At 42.1% G+C, this 18,290-nt stretch overlaps 1 protein-coding gene across 1 annotated transcript in view; it reads right to left on the reverse strand.

Moving 5' to 3' along the window:
- Positions 1–11,698: 11,698 nt before the first annotated feature.
- SPECC1 (sperm antigen with calponin homology and coiled-coil domains 1) overlaps positions 11,699–18,290 on the reverse strand; it is a 57,879-nt gene continuing 51,287 nt past the window's right edge. The window contains exons 11-13 of the mRNA XM_010010999.1: positions 13,691–13,807; positions 12,789–12,848; positions 11,699–12,050 (exon numbers count right to left, since the gene is read on the reverse strand). Coding sequence (XP_010009301.1) covers positions 11,961–12,050; positions 12,789–12,848; positions 13,691–13,807 — 267 coding nt within the window. The 3' untranslated portion in view covers positions 11,699–11,960. The remainder of the gene's footprint in view (positions 12,051–12,788; positions 12,849–13,690; positions 13,808–18,290) is intronic.

The following is an 18,290-nucleotide window of genomic DNA, read 5'->3' on the forward strand; positions in this document are numbered from 1 at the left end:
ATTTGCCTCTGAGCACTCATGTAGGAAACAGCACCAGCCCCAACCTGCTTCTTTCAAGTGTAGGAACTAATCTGGCTCTTTTGTTCAGAGGGAAGCTGATTTAAACAGATCCCACGTTATGAATGGCGATGCAGTGGGAGACAGGATCAGCACCCTGGTGTGGCTGCAGCCCGTGGCTCCGGGGCTTGGCAGGAGCCCACCGACCTCGTACGTGCTGTTCCTTCTGTCACTGCCGTCCCTGGGGAGCAGAGCTGCCGCTTTGGAGGCTGTGTGTTTCCTGCAGCCCTCTGTGATCTCTTTCGTGCGAGGCCTCTGCACAGCCTCGCGCTTCACTGAGGACTTCCCTAGCAATCTCTGGCTTGACACCTCCATTTCTCTTGGCCCAGCCACAAAGAACAAGTGAGAGCCCAACCAACACACATCTTTCCATGCACACCCAATGCACACCCAGGCAGCCTGCAGAGGCAGGTCCCTAAACACAAAGCAAAGCTCCAGAGTCAGCGACAGCCGAGATGTTCTTGCTGGTCCTGCAGCCAGATTTGTGATCTCAGACGCTCCTGGAACAACACAGAGTTAAAGAGTAACAAGGGCTGAAGTGGGAGTGTCTCTGCTTCAAAGGGACACAGACACCTTCTGGATACCAAAAACAGGGATGGGAAATAAAGGTGAACGCCAGACAAAAAGTTCAACCATCATACTGACTTTGGCAACCCTTCATCCACCCATAAGAGCTGCAGTTTTGAGCAGAACTGGCTCTTGGGTGGTAGAGGGCATCAGCCCAGTACTTGGAGGCTTCGCAAGCAAAGCACCTGCTAGCCATCCATTCCATGAAGAGGCTGCTCCATCCCAAACCCTTCCCACAGAGAGGAGAGAGTGAGAAGGAGAGACAGAGGCAGTCCCCAGGGCTCTTCGCACAAGCCTTGGTTTGGAGTTTAGGCTGCGGCACACTCCCAAGCCATGGCATGTGCCCTTCTGTGTCCACAGAGGCCCAGAGAGGTTCTCTCTTCTTCCAGACCTTGCCAGTACACCTCAGTACAAGCCTCCACATGTCTCCCCAGAAGACACTTGCATTTCTAAGCTCTTTTCACTACTTGTCACCTCTGCAAGGGCTATCTGCTAAGGGAATGACTAGTGCCAGAAGTGACGGTGGGAATTTGCAAGGCAGACATGAGGACCTGGACAAAGAACCAGCTCATGTCTCTAGAATAGCCATACCTAACTGTCAGGGCAGCAAACCTTAGCTACAACTTGCTCAAGAGGAACCATGAGCCTTGTAGAGTAGCATGAACCAAATTCCCATTACCTAAACTCAAGTCTTCACTAGTACTTCTGCGTTGTTTTGCAGGACAAGACATAGCTTGCCCTGAACCTGACTCCAAGAAAGGATTCCCAAGACACAATATAACCTCTAAACCATACAGCAGGTACAAAAGCCCTTTTCAAAGTGTTACTGCCAAGGACAGGCTGAACTACATGCAGTCTACGCAAGCTAGGTGAAGGGAACGTGTTTTTGAGGCTCAGGTGGTATGCAGGCAGGTGGAACAAGCACTCACCTCTGCCTGGATATTTGTTGCTGCATTGCCGTGCTGAGCATTAGCATGGCAAAGATTCCAGGTGAGCTCTGAAGTAAACAGTGATGGAGGTGAATGGCCAAAGGTGAGGTTTGCTGCTGTATCACTGTTGGTGGGAAAGCAGAGAGTGAAATTCCAGAGAAAACTATTTCCACACTGGAGACTTCAGCCAGTCTGCAAAATCCTTGGAAAACAGAACAGAAAAATGATGGTAAATCGTAAACAGCAGATCAACAATCCTGGATTTTCCTAGTCTCCAGGGTCACTGCCAGGTAATAAACAACTATTACCCTGGAATTTAAATCTGGTGCTTAAATTATCTGCGAGAACTCATCTTGTAACAATGCAGGTGTGTGAATTCTTTGTGCACTGTGGGTTATATCTTACACCTTTCAGCAGAAAACAAAAAAGTCACCACAAGACTGAAAAAATAAACTATAAACAGCGGTGAAATTCAAAAGGAAGGATTTTGGCTGAGTGGGGGCAGGGGTTTGAGGATACCAGTTTGAAGATTTTTTTCATTGATCTCAGGGTTTGATTTTATTTACTAACCACCTTCTATGATGAACAGCCAAGTACCTCTTCCAGCACTTGTTTCAAATGAAAGCTGCAGCTCAAGCCAGGGGGGAATGAAGCCTTGAGCCCTGGTTGTGAGGTCTCACCTGCACAGGGCTCCCAGAACATACTGGGGCCAGTTGTCCCATTTATGCTGGTGGAGCTGGTGCAGCCCATTTCCCAGAGAAATAGATGGGAAATGTTGTTACGTTTCCAGGCCAACATCAGTAGTGGAAAGCCCAGGGTGAAGCTGGACAGGCGGTGATGTGTCTGCAACTCAAACATCAAACAACCCGGGATTGCTTCATTCACAGCTAGAGCTTCTTCCTGGGCAGAACCTTCACAGCTCCATGCCCCTAAGAAAACAAACCCGATAAGTGCCTGCTCCACAGCCTGACTGGAGTTTCACTCCCAATCAACACTTCACAGCAACAATAAGAAGTGATTCCTCTCCCTGCCAAACCCTGTCTGGGCAGGGAAACGTGCTCTTCTCCCAAGCCTTTAAAGCCATTCTGCTTTATGCAGAAATGTGACATTTGGAGCTCTGAATGAATGCAACAAGAAGACTTGAACAGGTGCAATGCAACTGCTCTGAGTGTAGAATTGTGCTCAAATTCTAGAGAAACAATAGATTAAATTAAAACCCTTCAGCTGCTTTGTGCAGGATAGAACCACGATTTGTAAATATCCATGCAGGTCACTCAGGGGTTAAAGGGCAGCTTGGCTGTGGCAAAAGGAAAACTGCAGGATACACTCAAAAAATTCAAATCAGCCAATGCAGAGGAGGGATGAGCCTTCCTGTCCCCTCTGGCTCCACACTCAGCTGCCAGCAAATGCTCAATTTGCACTCCAAACCTGTTTGAACCCCAGGATCATTATTACACAGCCTCTATTGTGTTGCTCCATTGCAAAGGTAGATTTGTCTGTTTTGTCTCCATAACTATTGGCAAAAGTGCTATGTAAATCTAGTGGTAAACACTGTTAGAGCCCAAGGACTTGGTTAGTGTGGTTTCCATCCTTGCAAGACTGGAAACCATCCTAGTCACTATGAAAGCAATGTCTGAATCACAGCTGAAGGGGAAGAACCTGGACCGCACTATCCCCTGGCATATTATTTATTATTAATATTATTAGCCCCTTTGCAAGCTTCAGACTGAACTCTCCCTTCCCTGAATAGCTCTCCAGGGCCTTGGCAGTACAATTGCTCTCAAGGGCAGAGCTATGCATATATTATCATTATTGCTGTGCTATTCAGACAGGTTGGGATATCTGAACTGAATACTAGTAGCTGCATTACAAATACACAAGAGGCCACGCTCGCTGCCTTCACTGTAGCTGCCCTGGCTGTGCTTTTGATTTGGGCAAGGAAAATAACAGACATTTTATAATTCAAAAAGCCAAGCAGAGCCATGCTTGTAACCTCGCTTCCCAGGAGCTTGATCCTGTTGGGAGAATGTTGGGTATGGAATTTGCTTGCTTCCTGGATTGGAGTGTGGAGCGGTGAGAGAGAAAGGATGAGCTGCCTGAGAAGGCAAAAATTACAGCACATCAAGGTGGAACAAGGGTTTCAACTATATACTCTTTCTTTTTTAAAGCCAAAAGGAGTGGTAAAATGGGGCTTTGCACAGGGGGTGTGCAGCTGTCTGTGTGAAGCAGGTTAGAAAAATCACTTGCTCCCATGTTAATTCTCTTAATCTTGTTACTTTCTCTTTAACCAGCTTAAACTCATGATGTGTGTGTGGGTAAGGATAAAACCTCGGTCATTGCTATGTACTTAAGAAGGGACAGCAGTTCACATTGTAGATATGTGAATAATGTTTACCCACATTGGCCTTTTACAGCTTTCATTTTCTTCCTGCTATGCTCAATAAAAAACGATTGCCCCCGTAATCTGACTGCCATCTTTTCTGGGTGACATTTATTTCAGGGTCCTGCTTCCCAGAGTTTCTGCCTAAAGCTTTCCAGCATCAAATTCTGAAAAGCTATACCTATGAGACTTCAATCATCTGGTTCTGACCTTTACAGCCTATTGAGTCTCCATCTGGAAGACTTTTATTCTACTGGTATTGCTTATGCTTATTGTGACTAGCACACCTGCCTTAATTCCCATGGAAGATGTCTGTTCTGAGAATGCAAGCCTCCTAGTGCTCATTCTGGGCTTTAAACTTTAGACTACACTATCTGCCTTGTCTTCAGCTTCAAAGATAGATCAGGTCATGGCACCTTGCTTTCATCTGTCTCTGCCAGGACCTCCAGCTGAATATGAACCTCAAAACGCTGAATCGATGTTTGGAGCTGGTCTATGTGTTCACAGGCAGGTCCTGGTTCATGCTGGGGTCAGAGGCACTGTGGTGATACAAACAAAACCCTGTCCATCTCAAATGGAAGAACAAATAAAACCCTCTCCATCTGGAGAAGAACGTGCACCAGTCAGGAAGGGAATTAGTCTTTCCACCCAATCTATGTTCTCTATGCATTAGGAGACACTTGGCAATAGAAGTGTGCTAAGCAGCAAAGCGGTCCTGAATCTTGTCACCACACCCCATCTGCAAATAGGACAAATAAACCTGGGAAAATACTGGCCTCAACTCTCATTTTCAGCCTCTTGCCAAAACACTTGTGAACATACCGGCATTTATTACTCACTGACATCTCCACAGAGAATCCAGCTCTTCCCAAGGAATAAATCAAAGCATCTGGAGTATGTTCTGAAAAGAGTCTGTAAGCAGCTAACAGCTTCAGTAGTGGAAACACCAAGCCTGGTGGTGAGAGACAGCAGGTCCTCGGAATCAATTGTTCCTAAGTAGATTCTATTTTCTGTAAGATAACAAGGGAATTCACAGACATTAATATAGTTGAAAATGGCCAATACAGCAAATTCTGACAAAGAAAAGAACTGTCTTATGTCTTTTCCAAATGTCCATCCTGATTGCTGAGCTGCTACTTTTTGCTGGCTCCCCAGCATGTGCTCACCACAGCAGAGGCGCTGGCATTGCACAGGTAACCTGCTGAAGTCAGGCAGAGGAGCAGTGGATCCATTTTAACATAAATATTCTTTATGAGCAGTTGCTTGGCTGATACTTTGAGGCATGGTTTGTGACAGCAGAGCTTTGTGTTGTTGGAAGGATTACGGGGACAGGTTTTTAAAGAGTCAGAGATAATCTTATTTGATCATTTGCTTAAAACCAAAGCAAACATGAACTAAAGCAGCTGCACTGACAGGTATCTTGCTACCCACTGGTATCCCCATGCTATACAAAGAACAGATTGACAGCATCGTCAGATTCATATCTCTTCATAGACAGGGAATGAGGCTGAGAATCATCATGTGCAGTCTTTGTTCGCTGGTCTGTAAGGCAGAAAGGCTTTTTGCCTTTCCATATCCCAGGACTCAAGAATCTGTCCCCATCCAAAACTTGCTGGGTGCTACCAGACATGAAGTAGAAAGTCCTAGAAGCATCCTGAACAGTTTGATTCATGGAGAAATAGCCCTAAACCCCACACATTGCAGTTACTGCAACATGCTGACAGGAATTACCAGCTTTACACCTCAGCCAAGGCATGGCTGGGTCACAGGGAGATGGAAATGAGGCAGTTGGTGACACACAGCTTTGAATGCCAACCTGTCACCAGATCGTGTTACATGATAATTTCTACTTGTGTTACCAATACAGGGGGAATCCAGGTAAATCACAGCTTCCCTGAGCAGGGCGAGACAACCAGGATTTATCCCCATCACAACTAAACAACATTACAAAATCAATCTGATCTGATTAATTGATTCTGTTATAATATTGTGTATTAACTCTAGTTTGTGGCTGGAGGCTGTATAAACTCCTAGCAAATACAGCTCTTGCCGCAGAGGTTTTAAAGCCAAAAAAGACAAGGACAGACCAAAGGATAGGGCAAATAAATCCACAAGGAATTGGGAATTTAGACAGACAGGCATGAACTGCCTTATTCTAAGGTCATACAGCTGATGAACGTGAGTATTCAGAGACCTGCTTTTCACGCTTTAAGCACAACAGGAGCCTGCGTTCCTGGTCATGGTGAGATTTCCAGGTAGCAAGAAGGGCTGGTTCTGAGAATTCCTTTGCAAAAGGCAACTGAAGCGCAAATATTGAGTTCAGCCTAAGTGAGGCACAGCAAACCTTCAAAATGAAGTGCAGTGGCAGCTGGACAAGAGGAGGAAATCTAGTTTGCCATTTCACGTGGTCACACTTTGTCCAGGAGATAAAGCTACTCTGATCAGACAAACCACCGAAACAACACTGCTCTGCCTGCGACACTGCCACAAGAAAGGAAGAGCCCAGCATTAAAATCCAGCACTGAAACATGATGCTTATGTGGGGAAAGGCAAAGGAGTTTGGATTATGTAAATTAAAACCTTAATTTTATATGTACTTCAACCACCAGTCCTTAGTTCCACGTTTCGGCCACTTCTTTCTTAAGCCTCTAGTCACTTAAGAGCTCCCAATACAGACACATTGGTCTCTTCCATGCTCTTTCCTTACCTTTGCACTAGGATGATTTCCTACTCTCTTTGATACTGTTTCAGAAACTGAGAGATCTCTTGCACTCCTTTATCCCCAAGACAATGTCAATCTCAAGACAATTTCAGAGAAAGGCATCCAAATGCATCTAAATTACTTTAAAAAATGGAATTTGATGCATTTATGGAAAAGACAACTGACCAAATTTTCGTTGCTACCAGTGTAGGAGAACCAATGAACCACGAGCATCTTTTAAAGTCTCTCCTGGGAGTCCTGCTGCCTAGCAGACTGCAGGAGAATCTGGTTTGCTTGTATATAGAGATTTGAAACATTACAACAAACTTCAGAAACAGAAAAAGATTTATTAGAAATATTACACAGATTTTTGCATCGTACATTTTAATAATGTTAATCTTTAAATATTAGCATGTCCAAATCTGGCAATGCCTAGTATATACATTCTAATGTGCTCTTTGTATAAATTAGATTACGATGTAACATCTGTACCCAACAGAGAAAGCAAAGAGACTTGTTAGAGGTGACTATCCCAGATGACAAACTCAAGCCTGGACCCACAATCAGTAAAAACATTGTGTGGAACTTGGCACATGTGTGAGTCAGAAATGTAGAGACCATCAGCTGAGAAACATGGTAACTGCAGTTCAGTTATAAGCTTGATTCTACACCGTATCGGTGAGTGAGTCTAAATGGCACTGGAGTTGGCAAAAACCAATACAGTCTAGCATAGTATAAGTTATTGCTGGGTTTAAAAATGCTTTAATGCTCAGTGCCCTGAGTCTTTTTAGGCAAAAGCCCTCTTTTGACAGGAAAATGCATAATCTCATCCCATACAGACCCTGCCTTTCCTCAGATACATGAGGCACAGCTTTGCACGCAGCTGCCCCATCAGATGCTTCCTGCTGGAAGACGTGGTACCAAAAGCACAGAAAGATGAGGGAGATAGATACAAACCAACCAGTGAGCCAGTGCTCACACTTCATTGCCAAGGAAGTGAGAAAGAGATGCAAAAAGGTAGGTTTGGAAGAGTTGCAGGTCAGGAAACAAAAAAGACCAAATCATTCTGCCAGCGTGCACTTATTTGGACATAAAACTTGTGCTGGTTGCAGATGCAAAACAAGAAAACCAGAGAAAAACTGTAAAAGCAACTTCACAAAAAGAAAACCTGCCAAAGAGAATGTGTCTCACTGAGAGGAAACTGGAGAACGTGCATAAGTCAAAAATCACTCTGCCCACCACAGCTGCCTTGCTGCAGCACAGGAAGGACAAGGAAATCTTTGTCCCCTTTGAATTTCCGTGACTATCACAGGCACAGGAAGGGGAACCTGGCAAAGGCAGCAAGCTCTGTGCTCTCTTCGCTCCTTGTCTTCCTAGATCCACCCCAGGCTGCACTCTTAGGAGAAATATCACTCAAGAAGACAGTAAGGGCTCTCAAGCTGATGTCCTTTGCTGTCCACAAAGGCCTACGTACATGTCCCATGTATGCCCCTCTCCTCACACACTGGACTCCCACTCCATCATTCAGTTTCCTTGTGTACTTTCAGAAACAGCTCATCAGCCTTTCTAGAAAACCTTCTCAGAGGGCTGGCTCTGGGCTCACTTCTCACCACCTCTGTACCTTCAAAAGCCATGAAACAACTTGTACCTTCTATGACCCACCAGAAGCTCTGCGAGCCAGACTGTATACTTTCCACACTTCAATCTCCTTTCCTCTCTAGCAGCTATGGTACAACAGTCACACGACACGATATCCCTCCATGGAACTTCACTGAAATCCCCATCCTAACCATTCTTCTCACGTGCTCATCCAAAATCAGCTATTTGGTTTCTTGCAGTCCGACAGACTACCCAAGTACACACATATAAGCATGTGCAGGTATGTTGAAGAGTGAATGTACATTTAGGGAGCATACGGTGACATGGTGAAGAGATTTCATCTGCCTGCATCAGGGAAAGATCCATTACTCCTAAGAGGCAGAGTCAGAAAGAATTTGGGCAAACTGTTACTGATAAAACACATTGATCCATCCATGTTACATCATCACATGTTCCATTCTAGGACATTTTCAAAGGATTCTTAGAACTCCTATGATGACTATCTCTGTACCCTATAGCTTAACTTTATCAACAAACTCTCTAATTATAAAGGCAGCTAAGACTTTAATTTTACAGTTCAAATTTGAGATGTCTAACAGGGCCTGTAGATTTTCTGGTCTGCAGCATCTTGGGCAGGGCAAATTTTAATTCATATTCAAATTTTAAGGCAGCATGAAGAAAAGAACAGTAATTTCTGAAAATCCAGGTGTAGAAACGTAACTGTGCAAGATTCAAAAGGAAGCACAAAAATACACAATATTGTAACAGTTAAATGAACAAATAAACAACATCCTCAATCTCTAAGAATAATCCCTCAGTCTCAAAGTATCAGCGTTTCAAAATGAGAAGTTTTGCAGGTTTGAGGACTGAAAAGTAACATTGAGCAAACAGCGAAACTGAATATTATTCCCTTCTGACAGGTGTCTCCTTGTTCTAACTCCTAGATTAGTAAAAAAATGTGAAGAATATATCATAAGAATTAGGTAGAATTAGTGTTTGGTCTGTGCTGCTGGGGACAAGGGAGAATAAGCTGCAAAGAGATAACAAGAACTTTGCAAAAATCATTTGGGGAAAAAACCAAGAAGTTGTTAGATCTGAAATGGTTTGTAGGTTAGAACAAATCTTGGAGAACCAGATTAGAATAAATGTCAGAACAGCACTGGAAGCAAGTGATGCTGACACATTAGATAGCACATGTATTGAGTGTGTATCTGACCGTCACACAGAGCGCACACTCCCTGTGAGCAGAGGGTTAAGATTATCTTCTCTTTTTAGATCCAGTGGAACCCTCTGACTTTGAAATGTTTACCAGACGCTGGGAATTAAAACAGTTTTTCTCATCCCTGCAAGTGCCCGATCCAAAGCCCACTGAGGAATATGGAATTTTGTGTGTTGACTTCTCTATGCTTTGAACCACAGCCTGTTGGAGAGAATTGGGATCTCTGCCAATGGATACCTCAAGGGACAAGAGCTGCTGCAGCCACAAGGCAACGGAGCTCTGCAGTGTAACTGCCTTCCGAAATGAACTCTGTTTAGCAGCTATTTTTCTCTTCCATCTTATCACATAACAGGACACTTGTATCTGAGAACACTTAGAGCAACTCATCCTATGTTCTCTAGGGATGGCAGAGTGTATGCTGAAAAATACCGGAGAGTTAATTCAATCTAGAAAGCACTCTCTTGCAAAGAATTAACTTTGGCCAGCATTTACAACTGCTTTCTCACAGTATAGGATGACACAAAGAGTGCAAGGCTTGCCACTGTCCTTTTTTATCACACAGACTCTCAAAAGATTGGAATCAGACTTTCCTGGGGGTAATGAATTAGAATAAATGTCAGACTAAAACTAAGAGCAAGTGATGCTCCTCTCCTTGCATTCCTCCAACTTCCTTTCTGTTCAATACTATCACCTATCACTTAATCCTGTATTTTGCTGTGAGAAAACCAAAGTCTGAAATAGGTTGTTTACTAATTAAATAGGACTAAGGAAAACAAACAACAGAGCACTGTGGGGAAACCAGAGGCCGAGATCAGCTGCCTGTAAAGAAAGCCCCAGAAAACCTGAAACCAAGTTTCTTCTTTCACTGAAGAAACTTCTGTTTCTATTTCACGAGCCTTTGTTTCTATTTAGAAAACATTATTAGAAACATTCGTTTCTATTTCATGAGCCTTTTTCAGGAGTTAAGAGCAGTGAGCACGCGCTATTTTTTCTTTTGTGAGAGAGAAATTATCCCTAGCTCCCTATAATTAACATTCACAAAGCATCAAGTCTGGTCACAGGGTTAAACATGCTAACTAAACAACAACTTTCTTCTACCAGCATAATCTAAAGCAGCCAGAAAGGCTCCTATGAGGTCCTGTATAAAGCCCACTCTGCAAGACCTGCTCTGAGAACAAATCAAGCAGCCCCTTTGATCGTGCTATCCTTGGAGACCAATAGAAAATTTAACTTCATGAGGTGAAATAAGAGAAATGGTATAATGGAAGTTAAACAGTATCTTTCAGACATTTTCCTAACAGTATCCTTGAGCTGGAAAACTATTCTCTGGCGCCTTAGAGATTTCCATGACACACAGAGGGGTTCCAGTTACAATCTCCGTAACTCATGAAGTTGCAACTTCCACTGCTACTAATATATTACTGTCCTCCTTTACAGAGTAACATCACTTCCAAACATTTAACAGTGCTCTGTGGATTGTATTTTATAGGACAGAGCACAGGATGCCTCATGAGTCATGCGTCTACACAGCAGTTACACATCTGTGCTGATTACACAGGATCAACACAGAAGAAAGAAGTTACTCCGCTCAATCCACACAAATATGTACTACTGAGATGTTACTGTATTGCTTAAAGTCATCACTTGATTACTAGCACCTTGCAGACTAAAGGTAGCAAATTGCTTTTGCAATATTCCTAGGATAACTGTGCCTGCACAGTCAGCTGGGAAACAAAGCTCTGGCTTCCCATAGTAACCAAGTAATGAAGTTGTAGTAATAAACCTATTTTTCCTCAAAGAGATTATTTCTGTTTGATCTGAAATGAAGTCCCAGCACCTAATAGGATTCTTTTAGAGTTCTTTAACCGGTGATGGATCAGAACATGGTTTTTGAGTTACAAATAACCCTGTTACTAGCCTGCTGGTAAAGCTATGACAAGCAAACTAGTATACTTATTGAATCAGGCGTGTGAGAATAACTCAGGTTAAGGTTCTATACACTTATGTGCATCTGTCATGGTGTTTAATAAAATACATAGAGGCAAGAAAACAACATGTATTTGGGATGAGTTAAGCATGTTTTGGCAATAGAAGCATTATTGTGAGCTTTTGTATTAACATGAATCTCCCAGCCTCCCTTGAGTGCCAGCATAGTCCACACTGATTTAGAACTTCACTTTTGTAGCAGGTCTCCTATTGGTGGAGTCTGGTTTGAGGCAAACATTGTTTAGCACAAGGAATCCTCTTCAGAAAATCCCATGTGTGCTTGAAAACGCTCTGCAATTTCCACATGGGAATAAAATTACGGATTAATTTGGTTTGTGTAGATAGACAATGGATATTTATTTGGTTGCAGTCACAGATATCAGAACTATGGAAGAGTGTTCTTTCAAACTAAGAGCTTAGGTTGGTTGTGGAAGAGGAGCAAGTGGATTTTTAAAGTGATCGAGTGCATCTGTAGCATTCTTTGTTCTCTTCCCCATTTCTGTCCACCTCTTGCTCTGTGTCTCAGGTCTCAAAGTACTTGTAAATCTGGGCAACGTACTGCATCACACTCTGCCAGTCTGGGCGGTCCGTGTACATCATCTCACTGAGTTCCTGCACAGGACAGACACATTGTCAAAACTTAGTCAAGCACCACTACTGGGAACACCACAAGGTCCTTTGAGTAGCTGTGGCTGTTGAATGCTACTACTGCTGCCATTCCAGAGCTGCTTAAAGCCACATACAGTATAAAAGCCCATGGGAATGACTACTGGCCTAGTGCAATTCTGAAACTCATTAACAGCCATATACGTTTTACATTCTGAAAAGATTTTTTACATCTGCAATCAAAGATCAATTCTTTATTTAAATTGCTGCTTCTTTAAATGTCTTTGGTTCTGTATTTACCTTATGAACCCCAAAATATTTTTCCCTTCGTATTAAACTGATCTCTTCCTTGTCATCATATTGTTGATTTTGGAAAAGGCTTTTCAAACAGTTTAACACACTAATTATCCTTCTGTTTCTTAAAACACTAAACCAAAAGAAAATTGTCTAACAGGCAAGTCTACTCATGAAAATAAGAATCTTCTGGAATTGGCTTCCAAGAGGAGGACATATCAATACTCTTATTTCAATACTAGATGACCTCCAGAGGTTCCTTCAAATTATATTAATTCTATGACTGTTCTTTCTGAATGTTCTCCTAACACTATGGACCTCCAGAGATGGTGCTGCAGCTTTCCCTAGTACTATGAACATTTTCAGTGCAAGCTGACTGGCCACATGGCAGCAAAGGCTCTGTAGCAGTGTATGGAGTAAATCTTCCCTTGCTAAAAGAAGGTTACTCACCAGGCTGGGTTTGATGCCTACACTTTCAGCAGCTTGAAATGCTAACAGCAGGTTTCTCTTCTGTAAAACAAAAGTTCAAAAGATTACCATCAAAGTAAGACTCCTGAACTCTACCTTCATCTGGTTAATCAGTAAGTTTAAATGAGCAGGTATATTTGAAAATCACTAGATTCAGTACTTCCACATAGATACTTTTTTGTATTAGTCAGGTATACTCACAAAAAAGTTCTTTGTCTTTGAATAGCTTGTCTACTTTTGCCCAAGCTACAGCCCTCTGTTTTTGACAAATAGGTTCTTGAGAAACTGATTACAACTGGGCAAAAAGAGGCAGTAAGGTTCTGTCTTTATTATGAATGAAAGGTTTCTGAAGAGGCATTAACTAATATAAGACATTCTTGTATATAATATAATTCTTATTGTAACACTAGTTGTCTGAAGTAAATCCGGATTCCTCCTCTTTGTGAGGCTCTTAACATACGTGGAATGTGCTGACATAGCCAGACTTTTAGATACATTGCTGTCCAAGTAGCTCAACGAATGATCTGCCTGCCTACTGATCCAGCCCTCAGGAGTCCAGAAATGCTTTAGCCTTCCCAAAGAGATGCTGTCTTCATGTTTATCTGCAGCACTCACTGAATTCCAGCAACTTGCCTTAACTCTTTACCTAGTAGTCCCTGCATGTCTCTTTGGGAACTCACTGTTGGTTTCCTTCCCTTTTTCATCCAGTCAGTTTGCTCTGTAGGTTCTCAAATGACACTTGGCTTTTATTGTTGCTCCCATCTATTTATTTTTGCATCAATCAAGATCTTGCAATACTGTTGCACCATCACATATCTATCAAAACGGATAATGTGCATGATGAATTCTACAAATGGTGTAGGAGTGGGTACAACAAAACTTACTTTATCCTGGCTGTTGAGCTCCTGGTAAGGAATATGTGCAGGCAAGTATGTGTGCAGGAGAGCGCAGAAGGCCAGCCCATCACTCCAGCTGCTGCTGAAGTTAGTAATATCAATATTCTACAAGAGAAAACATGAACTGTTCTGAGCAGTGCTATGCAACAAAGTCTCCCAACAATACTTTGACACAGTTGTTAACCAAAACCTCAGAGTATTAAAGCAACATAGGTTTTCTTTTTCCATTCTCCCCTTCTTTTTTACGTCAAGGAGAAAGATAACATATAGGATGACAAGTTTCAAAGTCCTGGATAAGGGATTATTAAGGAGTTAAACGTTTTCCACAGTGGATGTATTTGTAGAACAATGAGGCAGTGAATCAGTGTATTTTGACAACTGTTGTCTTTCTGACACTACACTTCAACACATACTTTAATGAGAACATGTAATTCACAATTATGACTTGATTTATCCCCTTATCAAAAGTTATATCAAACCAATGAAATAGTAACATAGTCCTCAAGCCCTAAATAAAGAATGTGTTTATGTGTACATGAGAGGGAAGCTTAAATGTGGCAACAGCAATGGCTGAATAGGCAGCTTTCCATGAGCTGGGCATTGGAAAAGATGCATTCCAAGAGATGTGCGCAGCTGGCAGTCATTTGTGTGAATGCATGTCTATATTCCTGCATTCTTTATCAACGCTGCATCTTTCATCTGCATATCACAGAGCACTTACCAAAATGCAGATAAAGAATGGGAATTCTGAGAGATAGTATTTAATCATCTATCGTAATTCACAAAATGAGCCATAAGTAGTTAGGAGGGAAGAGGGCTTTCCTGATGCTCACTCTCCTACCACTACAGTCACTGACAAATAAATGTGGCTGTGTCACTGGTAACAAGCACAATACAAAATCCTTATGGAACAGACAGAAACCTTATATTTTGTCTTCACACATTTCCATCAAGGCTGAGGTTGCTCGAGGAAGCAATGCTTCATGGAGCATGGATATATTAACAAACACCCAATTGAAATCCCAGAGCTGAGCTAGAAAAATCTCCAACTTGTCTGTAGCGACAGCCCCAGCTCCAACAGGAAGGCAGTGAAAAAGAAATGCTTTGAAAGAAATAGTCTAATATGGTTGTGAGTTTAAATGGTGAAAACCCACCTTCCTTCCCCTTGTTGCTAGATGGTGGGATTCTTCTTTGTTAGTCACGTAACTTATTACGAGGACGCACTCAGGTGCACAGAAGAAACTCAGTTTCCCTACTCCTAACAACTCAAGTCCAGAACATGCCACGTTCAACAGGTGGATTAGAGTCATTACAGAAACTGGTAGAGTCACTACAGAACTCTGCTAAAATACAAAGATCATTAGAGGTTCTTCAGGGATTCTGTTGCAAGGCTCAGCTAGTTAAACATGCTTGTGGCCCAGTTCTGATCCTGTGAATAAGGTGACCTTTCTACTGCTCTTGTTTCCACTGACAGGCCATACCAGTACACTAAGGAATTCTCATGGCTAAGTTTTGCTGCTGTCATAGCAGCTGTAGCTCCAAATTCCAGCTAAAAACAAATCGGTGTACTAAGTGATATTCCTTAGAAAAGTAAGAGCTGCTGGAGCACAGAGGGCTCCAAGACATGATGGTACTGCACCATCTCGCACTATGGCAGGTTTGGAGCTACCTTCACATCATTCTCACCAGCCTCATCTTCTTGTGTTCTGAACTTCAACTCAGACTTCTTGCCACTTCGTTTTCTTTATTTAGCTATTTTCCAGTTTCTTTCAAAATTCCCCAAAGACAAAGCTTTTACTGCATCTCTCATGTAACACACACTCAAATCCAGACAGGAAGTATTTTAGCATATACTCGTCACTTATGGTGCTTCACTGATTAGTTGTTCAACCTGGACCTTGTCCAGTCAGACAGGATTTTAGATTAGTAATAAATGTCCATAACCAAACATGACTCAAATTGAATCAGTACAGAATATTTCAGGTTAAAATACTCTGGCTGTAATAAATCTACAAGTGTAATGGGCTCAAAAAGCAGGCCATCAGCAGCAGACATTACCGCACTGCACCAGCTACCACAATGTGTTTTGTTCTATTAACATCTGTCAGTGGAGATAAAAGAAAAGCAACACAGTGGCTGAATACCATGACAAGAAAAAAACACTCTTCTCTGAAAGCTGTCTTGGCTTTGCCTCATCCATAAAGTCATACCATGAAAGTCCAACTTTGTGTTATGGAGTTGGATAAAACTGGATGACTTTTTATTGATATTTCAGATGAACAAGTTACTATTTATCAATCTGCAGTTACTGGGAAAGGACCAACTGCCCTATTACAGAAGTGTTTTTATTGAGGCCAATATATTTCATCAGCAAATAGCTGACCATCAAATGCCAATATTCTCATTTTATATTGTATGATAGAAATGGAAAGTGGAGGTTGTGTGTGTCCCCCCGCCAAAGGCTACGGAAACAGGAATAAACAAAGCCTTAGTTAAGTGACAGGACTAGACAAAAAGGCAAGTCATGTTTGTGTTGGAACACAATATCCAACTCTAATTTTCATGATGTTATTATTATAAAGACATGCAAGATAAAAACCCATTCTTTCCTACAGTGTTTCACCAGCCCATCACCAGTTTTATAACTTTACTCATCTTTGTAGTTTTAACTAACACCTAAAACCTTCTCTTCCTCTCATCTAACAATATCCAGAGATAAGAAGTGCTAAGGCCCATGATAAAATCAGAAGTAGGTTCAAAAATCCACACACCTCCAACAGCAACAGAGAAAAATGAACTCAAATCTGAATTTTTATCCTAAATGCAAACCCAAAATGAATGTTGGAAGGTTCAGCTCAACTGTTTAGTTAATACTACAACAAACACTTAGACATACTCAAAACCACTTAGTTGCCATTTTCTTATCCAATAAGCATCAGTGAATTGTGGCTTTTTCCTCTAAACAAATGCATTTCCATTTCACACATGGTATGAACCCATCTCTGGCATTTCGTCTTGGATTCTGTGTTAACTACTTTTCAGTTTGGGATACGAGGACATAGTAAATGAAAAGCTATCTTCTGTGGTTTGCTACACTGCAACTTCACTTGTAATACCTCCTTACTACACCACACCAAGAGGAATTAAAGCAAAATAGAAATCTTCTGATTTCTCAGAAGATATCTGGCTCTGTTGAAGCCAGGGAAAAAAAAAAAGGAAAACAAGGAAAACAATTTAGGGAATGAACACCTTGGAAACTATTCACTTCTCTTGATTATTTTGGCAGTGGAATCTGTCTCAGTTTTTCTGCCACACCTCTCTTCCTCAACATAGTGCATAAATATGTGGGAGCTATTTGTGTACATGCTGGTTGTTAACGTACAATTCCAAGCTGCAGGATGGAGAGTTTGGTGATTTCTCTGTCTCCCAGTGTACTTACAGCAGAACCCCCATGCTGAACTCTGAAAAACTGCATGTGGTTTCACATGGGGAGACTTAGAAGTTAACCTATATAGGATGGCAGCATTCAGGAGGAAGATGCAGCACCAGTGTGTATGCAGAATGAACACAGGAAGAAATACAAAAATGGAATAGGGACTGCACATCAAATTGAGCTGTAGTGCTCATTAGGCAGGGTGGAAAACTTACCATCTTATGGCCACAGTGTGTCTTGTGGTTACTAGCACAGTAGTGCACAAGGTCTACCTTCAGCATGCTAGCTATGGATCCAAAATGCTAAAGGCATCTGCACCAGAGATTAACCTCTGGCCCACGGATGCCAAGTAGGTCAGGCCTGCAGTGCTCCGGGTGAATAACTTCCTTTGGAGCTGATATACCGTATCCATGTCACACAGCACTTGACCTGGATCTCTTCCATGGTGCTGCTAAGAAACTATTGAGGAGTTGGGATGGTGTGGTTGAAAAATCTTGAAAAAACGTGAGAGTCAGGCCAGAAGAGGGATGTTTTTGTAACATGAGCACATAACCATCCTTACATACCCTATGTGGAGTGGCAAAAAGAAGTACGGAAAGATGTAAGAGTACAAAGTTTGCTGGGGTAGTGGTGCACAGAACAGAGGTGTCAAGGGTAAACTATTTCCAGTGTAGTTCCCAGGCTTCTTGAGAGTGAAAACAGTTCATTCACTTCAAATGAAAGCTCATGAGTGAACTACTGTACATGCACTGGGAATATTAAGAGACTGGGATCTGGAAGCACACCAGGGAGCATGGTTATCTGAAAGTACTGAAGTACCCAATGAGGCTAGTTTCTATGAATATTGAAGTACCTGACATTAAGCAAAGTAAAAAAAGAAACCAGGATTGTTATTTAGAGAGCAAACGTATTATCTATGATATCAGTGGCATGCCAAGCCTAAAAGACACTAGACACCTGCAAGCCATTAACCTCAGCCCACTGCAGGAACAGGACCTTTGCTCGTAGATAACAGCATGCTATGAGAACCATGGTAAAGACACACAGGGAAATGTGTGTGATCTGTTCTCACTAAAAACAATTTCTTGTTTATCTGAGGAAAAAAGCACCACCCCATTAGATTTCACTAGATCTTTGACTCCAAGTCTTCAGTAA

The sequence above is a fragment of the Nestor notabilis genome, unplaced genomic scaffold, assembly GCF_000696875.1.
Source record: "Nestor notabilis isolate BGI_N333 unplaced genomic scaffold, ASM69687v1 scaffold31353, whole genome shotgun sequence".
Classification (NCBI taxonomy): domain Eukaryota; kingdom Metazoa; phylum Chordata; class Aves; order Psittaciformes; family Psittacidae; genus Nestor; species Nestor notabilis.